Source organism: Danio aesculapii, chromosome 10 (assembly GCF_903798145.1).
Source record: "Danio aesculapii chromosome 10, fDanAes4.1, whole genome shotgun sequence".
Classification (NCBI taxonomy): domain Eukaryota; kingdom Metazoa; phylum Chordata; class Actinopteri; order Cypriniformes; family Danionidae; genus Danio; species Danio aesculapii.
This window is the reverse complement of record NC_079444.1, coordinates 14,892,573-14,900,451: the sequence shown is the minus strand read 5'-3', so window position 1 is coordinate 14,900,451 and position 7,879 is coordinate 14,892,573. Positions and strand designations below refer to the sequence as shown.

At 35.7% G+C, this 7,879-nt stretch overlaps 1 protein-coding gene and 1 long non-coding RNA gene across 2 annotated transcripts in view; both read right to left on the bottom strand.

The window, feature by feature from the left end:
* LOC130236716 (E3 ubiquitin-protein ligase RNF128-like) overlaps positions 1 to 4,053 on the bottom strand; it is a 6,452-nt gene extending 2,399 nt beyond the window's left edge. The window contains exons 1-3 of the mRNA XM_056467471.1: positions 3,900 to 4,053; positions 1,465 to 1,905; positions 5 to 241 (exon numbers count right to left, since the gene is read on the bottom strand). Of these exons, the coding sequence (XP_056323446.1) occupies positions 5 to 241; positions 1,465 to 1,905; positions 3,900 to 4,053 (832 nt within the window). The remainder of the gene's footprint in view (positions 1 to 4; positions 242 to 1,464; positions 1,906 to 3,899) is intronic.
* A 2,990-nt stretch (positions 4,054 to 7,043) lies between these two features.
* LOC130236277 (uncharacterized) lies at positions 7,044 to 7,766 on the bottom strand. The gene is made up of 3 exons (XR_008838457.1): positions 7,745 to 7,766; positions 7,320 to 7,417; positions 7,044 to 7,218 (listed from the first exon to the last, which is right to left on the bottom strand). It is a non-coding gene; the product is annotated as an uncharacterized LOC130236277 (long non-coding RNA).
* Between the last annotated feature and the right edge of the window lie 113 nt (positions 7,767 to 7,879).

Below are 7,879 nucleotides of genomic sequence, written 5' to 3'. Positions count from 1 at the left end.
CTGCGGTTCTGCTGTCTGAGGCTGTTGAGTCTCCGCGCGGAGTAGAAGATGAAGTAGCCGACCGTCGCCGCGGTGACGATGAAGAAGGAGATGGAGACGAAAAACACGGAATAGTGACTCATCCAGGGGCCGTGCTGCTTCCCAACCTCTATCGCTATAGCAACGGGAACGCCTTGATCCAGCAGCTGGACCAGCTCCATCCCGCGGAAGTTGCCAATCATTACCGCAACGATAGTTGTGCCTAGAAACATACGAGAGGAGATGAAAACACAAGCAGTGCGCATGCACAAACTAAAACACATGATAGCTGTAGCAACCTGATGGTTGACACGGAAAGAGCCGAACCGTCAACAAACTTTTTTTTATCCGTCAACTAACATGCTACATCAAACATGTTCAGCAACACCTAATCATATGAAATGCGTTAAATTGAAAGAAAACGTGCTTAAAGACAAAGTCAGTTTATCTATCAAGATGTGATGCTTGAAATTAGATTTTGAAAGTGCAATTTGTATTTAAGTTTAAATAAACTGCCAAGGCAGCACTTCTCATTTTCACTATTTGAGCCTTGCTTGATGCATTTCTCATTGAACACAAGCTTTACATTTCCCAACCAAATAGACTCCATTAGTTAATCAACACATCGTGTTAATGAGATTCAACGGCTCGCGTTAGCATTGGTTTTCACACTCCGCATCCGTGATGTGCAAGCTAGTGAAATTATTTAGGGAAAAAACTTGCTCTAAACTTTATAAACAGAGTATTTTTGCTATACAACAATTCAAATGTGTAATTTTCTTATGCTTACAGGGCTGCAATTACTTTATCAAAATACATGCAACGTGCATGTGAGACACACTGTCAGAAACACACTGACAGCTTGTGTGAGAAAATAGTCTGAAGGCAAGCATGCAAGGCAGCAACAAGACAACTTTTCATTTGTTTACCTTTCATTAATTTACCTGATAATTCTTTTGTTTTGCCTAGATGGTAATTATTATTTAAGCAATAAAATGATAGTTTAAAACAATATTTTAATAAACTGAAATAGTACAAGAATTTTAGAGCTCAAAACATCTTTATCTCATCGATACCAACTCGACAGATCGAGTTTAATTCAGGTCATCTGAAGACTCAGGAGATCTAGTCATTGCGCAGCGAATCTCTCTCTCTCTCGATAATAAAACGACTGTTAAAATGCTGAATGACTAGCTAAAATGCTGTTCTAGTCTTAGTATCCTGGGCACCCGAGAGCAGATTTTGAGCTCTTCCCATTGAGGAGGTCCTACTGACAGGTTCTCTGAATCCGTCGTAAAGTTTACACAACTTACACAACACAACGCCCGGGTTAGAGTACAACTGGCACCCAACAGAGCCCAAAATTAAACAGGATAAACAGACAAAAAGGAGCACTCGCATGCAAATACATCAACTAAGCCTAATCCCGCTGGGTTACATCCATACCTGGGTGGGACATCTGAATGACCCGATTTTCTGAGCCAAAGTCGTTGAAGATGATAGCAGCGGCAGCCCCGTTCATAGCCGCAATGTTTTTTTCGGTAAAAGTGCAGCCGTTTCCGCGTTGGATTAAGGCGATCCAGCCCTTAGAGCCGTTCGGTCGGCCATAAACGGTGTCATCATCACAGCCATAGATCGGAGAAGCTAAATACACGTTCCCCTTGACATAAGCTTTGGGTGAGTCTTGTCCATACAGCCCCATCTCCTCTTGAAACCAGGTGCTTTTGTTAGTTTCAGGGTTGGTGTATGAAATGTTCAGGTATGCAGTGCACAGGTAACTGGCCTCCGCCAAACGAACACTCGACACCTGGAGAACAGAAGCCAACAACAACCACGAAAACACGTCCCGACGGCAAGAGGCCCATATTCGGCAAGTCTGCCACTGCCCTCTTTGGTAAAAATCAAAGCTCAGCGTAAAACAAAGTGGTTAAAAGTATTCAAAAATGGTTCCGCAAACTCGGTAATCGATATCTAAACTCTGAACGTCTACAGGTGTTTTAGCAACGCAACTGAGTAGAAACTCTACCTCGCTGAGGTCACTGAGCTTTAAACCACGCCCATCCTCCTCTTAAAGCCACACACGCTTTTTCTATTACACTTGGCCAACGGGACTGAATTATATTGTTCATGCAGAGTTGCAAAGGTATTGAGGAGTTGCAGACCTACTTTAGTAAAATTCTGATACTTTGGAATATTTAGACATAAATACTTAGTGAAATGTAATGTCATTATTATTTAAAAGTAAATAACTGGCTATAAACCACATTTTGAAAACAAGACCCAGTTTACCAGTTTAGTTTTAGTTTTATGATCTTTGTAGGACAGGATGTGTACATCTAGGGTCCAGATGGCTTTGCTTGGTTTGACTGCAATGATTTCTTTAGCTAAAATCAGACTGATTGAACCATGTTTACACTCCACCCAAGGAGCCTATAGGCCATATCCACACTCAAGGGTATATACAGTAGTACCCAAAACTAACCTGTCATCATTTAATCATAGGATTGTTTTTCTACTGCTATCACATTTACACATCACAGCATCAGTGCTAAAACCATTTATTGGAGCCCCAATCCAGACCCAGAAATCTATTTTGTGATTTAAAATATTTTGTTGACACATTGCACTTTATTGGGCAGTAAAGCTAAAGTGTACATCTGGTTTTTCAGTAAAATAATTTGAGGGTCACATTAGAGTCATCTTTTCTTTATTATTTTTGGTCAGTGCTTTAATGGCTGTAAAATTCTAGGTTGTAAAATTCTCTAGAAAGAATGAAAAAAAATGTAAGCAATATATTGTTTCAGTAATGCACATCATTTAAGTTGAATCAAGCTAGGACTTATTAAAAAATTACATAAAAAGAAAACACATTCATATTTGACGGCACCTGCTTCCAGATCCATGATCACACACTCTCAGAAAAAAATGGTACAATGTTGTACCAAAGAAGGTTTTACCCAATTCACCTGTTTTGGACTGTGGGGGAAACCAGAGCACCGGAGGAAATTCACGCGAACGTGGGGAGAACATGCAAATCCACACAGAAATGCCAACTGACCCAGCTGAGGCTCGAACCAGCGACCTTCTTGCTGTGAGGCAACAGCACTACCCACTGCGCCACCGCATAAAGTTTCTTTTTGTGTAAATGCACATTTTCAATTTACAATAAGGAATAAAAAATACTTGAAAATAAATCAAAAGATCTATTTTTGCTAAACATTTCACAACACTTCACGAAAATGTTACAGAAATACATTCTCCCAGGTACAATATAACATTTTTCACACTATACCTTTATAATCACTTAAAAGTTGAATTGACTTAATTTTAAAATAGAATTATGCAAAAGTATTGTAAAGAGATATGAACATGGTTTGATTAGTTTACAATACTAAAATGTCTGCATGAACACTTTGCATATGCAGGACTTTTGCCAGCTCACCTGCGTAGTGGAAAGCAAATTGATAGTGGATATCAATAATAAAAATGTAATTATCACAAAATGCGTACTAAACTTTTATTAAAATGCCTAAATGTTAAGTTTACAATACCTATAGTTTTGTTTTATTAGTTGTTTTGTATTATAGAACTTAATAATGAATGTTTATGAGTTCCTTCAAACATATGCTTTTAAATATGATTCATGTTTTAATATGGAAATTATTCATAAAATCACTTTGCCTTTACAGTAATATTTCATATTATTTAATATTATATATTTATATTTCCAAAGGTTTAGAAAAATATTGACATGACATTTCAACGTGATAAATTTGTGACTTTTCCTCATATGTGGATGTTTGAACACTCTCCAGTTTCATAGCTGTTTAATATGAAATAACATGACAAAAATAGCATGAGAAAGGAGTAGAAGTGTTTACCCACTCCTGACTCCTTTAACATGAACACTTTCAAGCCTAAGTTGAATCCCTTGGACCAAGGAATACGACAGGCCCTGGCTTTTCCCAGAAGAAGCCCCGATGAGGCCCAATCAAGCCCCGAATGTGACAGTGGAAGTGTAACTGGTCCTGGCATGCTCTAAGATACTGGCTTTGTGTCCCAATTGTGAAAACACAGCTACACTGTGGTTAAATGGACATTTGAATCAGGCATATGACACTGAAACAATTTTTTCTAAAACTGAATTCACATATACTCACATCATCTTCTAGAGACTGAATCAGGGTCTTGATTGGCTTGGAACAGCCACAAAAATCCTGGCAGGCCCTCATCAAGCACATGAAATGGGTTGTTTCAGGTCTGTGGACAACAATTTCTGTAAATCTAGTAAAATGCCTGCAGGATTACAATTTCAATTTGAGCGTTTTGTTTGTAAATTGCTAGCATACATTTCTCAAATAAGGCCACTTTATAAAATTCTTCACTATTAGACTAATTAGCGTTAAGTTTGACACAACAAAAATGCACTTAAACTGTCAAAGCACCTGTACATACTGTACATGCACATCAACTCATTCTTCCTTAACCATAGCAATTGCTTTCATACAACCACACTTTTTCATTCATACAAAATTGGCCTAAAAACACCAACATGTAACATTAAACAATACTAGTTTCCATTCTTATACAGGTAGTAAAATAATTGAAAAACTAACATTTATGTACATGTTCAGCTACATCTTATTAATTTTTTTATTTTTGTTTTGGATTTTTAAAAATATATTTAATTATTATTGAATAAATAATTGTGTAATTATTAAGTAAATTGCTGTCTAAATGTGTTAAATTGCTGTCTAACGAGTGTCTAATTTTGTAATGTGTTAAAATTTAAAGGGATGGTTCACACAAAAATTATTTAGTGTATAAAAATATGCTCATCCTCTAATCTAAATTTTCTTCTGTTAAACTAAAAATGACTTATTTTGAAGGCACTAATTTTGATGTTTGTAACTAGAAATGTGAAAATTAACCAAAGTAAGAAAAATAAGTGGCTAACGTCAACTGTATTGTAAAATATCATTTTAACAGAGGGAGGTCATTGGGAGTTGAACTATCTCTTTAAATTAACTGCAGTACAGTAGTTTAAAAATTTGTTGAAATGCGCCCTCTCCTGGGCGGCCAATGCTGATGGCCCTCGTGCTGATACAGTATTTCCACTTCTTCATTATGCAGAGGCTAGTTTTTTTTTTTGTAGTTCAAAGCATACAGTTCAGTTCGTGGCATTTTATGGGCTAAATAGTTTTTCATTTGAAAACAGATAAATCTCTGAATTGAGAAATTATTTTTATTTCAGAGGTTAGGATTAATTCGTCAGACATTGCATAAGTTGCAGTTTCACTCGATCACCTCTTGGAGTACCATTGCCTCAGTTTTAAAAACAAGGTCATCTATTCTTATATCTTGTTTCTGGCTTTTGAAGAAAAGCTCCAAGCCACGTCAACCCTGATTAAACTATATATGCTAGGAGATACAATAGCTTTAGCGCTTGATATCTATACCTATTTAAAGCTAAGAAAACAGTGATTAATATTTGAATAATGTATGAACAATGTTTCACAAAACAGAATAGACAGTTTTATATTTGAAGTTTATATTGAAGGAATGGTCACATTTAGCTGATTTCTCTCAGATTAAGGAGGGTCTAACTGAGAAAATGTAGTATGAATATCATCACTCAAGCTCATTTTGAATGGAGGAATAAGTCTCGCTACAACTGCCCCATGTTGCAACCATCCTCACTCTCCTCTATAGTAGATATCCCACATGGTAAAATACTACATTGTAAAATCTAAATGTTTTGGATTATACCTATAGGTGTATATGTATATTACAGATTTATAATGTGGTTAATGAATGCTATAAGATGCAGTGGTATGAACTCATAACTTTAATAAATATTGTAGTACTTTAGATTTTATACAGTAAACGGTGGTGTATTGTAGGATAATATCATAGCCTATAGTAGAAATCAAGAAGTATTGGTATTACTATGGTATTTTTCATGTGGGTAACATGATGTTATAGAATATCTCCTAAAAATAAAGGTGCCTTAAAGGACCAAAAAGACTTTCCCCAGAGAATAATTTCATAATCAAGATATAAAACCCTGATGTTAAGACTCTCATGGAAAATAATGGCAATAAAGAACATTTTCAACAGTCTATCATACATTTATGTTTCAAACTAGCAAGCCAAATGCTCTGTACCCAGTAAGCATTTTTTGGTCTAAAAGACGTCTATTAGACGTCTAAACATAGCCTAGACGTCTAGGCTAAGTCACGGCTAATTTGGGCTGCAGTGAAAATCTAATAGACGTCTAAGCATAGCCCAAGTTTGGACGGTACATATAGATGTCTATTAGACTGTGAAATTTGGTCTAGGCTAAATAATGGTTAAATTTGGGCTGCCAGTGAAAATCTAATAGACGTCTAAGTACAGCCCAAGCATAAACAAATCATCAAAATTTCAGCTAATGAATGATTATGTTTGTACATTTAATAAACAACACAAATACACATATAAACATTTTTGATCAACAGGTTCTCAAAAATGCAATCCATTCAACCTGATTAATCAAAGCTTTTATTAATGAAAGCAACATTAACAACATTAAAAACATTAAACAATACAAAATAAATATATATAAAAATGTCAAAGTTATGACAAAACAATAAGATAAAAAACTATTTTTTGTTCCTGTTGAACACAGAAGATATTTTAAAGAAAGCTGAAAACCAGTAAAAAACATACCATGGAAGTACAGGTTATATACCAATGGTACAGGTATTCAGCTTTCCTCAAAATATCTTGTTCAACAGAATAAAGAAACTCAAAGGCTGTTATTTTTGCTTTATATGCACTCAAAATTATTCTTGTAGCTTAAAAATTCTGATTAAACAACTGAAGCATGTGGTCTGTTTGAGGATGTTTAAACAACTTTAAACAAGTTGGGTCCATTGCTGTCTATAGAGAATGAGAGAGCTCTCAGATTTCACCTGAAGTATCTTAATTTGTACTTTGAAGACAAATAAATGTTTGGTACGACAGAATAATTAAACGTTTTCATTTCTGGTTAAAAAAAACCCTTTAAGTGTACATGAGCCCAAAAAGTCCATCCAATCTATATGTGACACTCAGCAGGTTCTGCAAAACTTTCACCACATCTGTAGGTCTGTCCCCAGGACCAGCATCCTCAGCCCAAACGATTGTGTGTGCATTGAGATTCAGCCACTTTCAGTCCTGGAGAAAAAGGAGAGAAAATACTGAGATGTGTTGCAAACTCAGTCCCGTGACTGTGAGTTTTACAAATACATTTATGAAAGGAGGGTGGGTTGACACACCACATATTCCTTTAAGTCTTCATTGAGGTAGATGCACACACTCTTCAAATGAGGTAGGTCTTCAGGACACAATCACGCTTGATGGTTACGTATTAAAACTAGAAGAAAAAAAACATCTATTAACATCAAAAATAATTAGCCACAGGTTTACAGCTTAAAGCTTTTTACTTATTTACACATTTAAATTCAATTATTATTCACTTATTTTAACTATTTTAGTATCAGTGTGTTATATTCAATGTTTCTTTATGTCAACAGCAGTTATAGGATAATGCATAAAATTGTTTAATATTCATTCTGTGTGTTTGATGTGACTCGAAAGCTTCATCCAGCTTGTGAATGCACATGGGTAATCTGCATATGGACAGGGAAACCAGCAAATGTGGTCAGTGTAAATGTTTAGTCTAAAGTGAAGCAACTCGTACCTGCTAGACTGCTCATTTTACACAGCCCACTCAAATATGTGGAGGAAAAACAAATAGATACAAATATTAGAGAAACATTATAATAATAACTATCAGCTTACTTATACTTAATTTTACTGTGACAACTCAAAATAC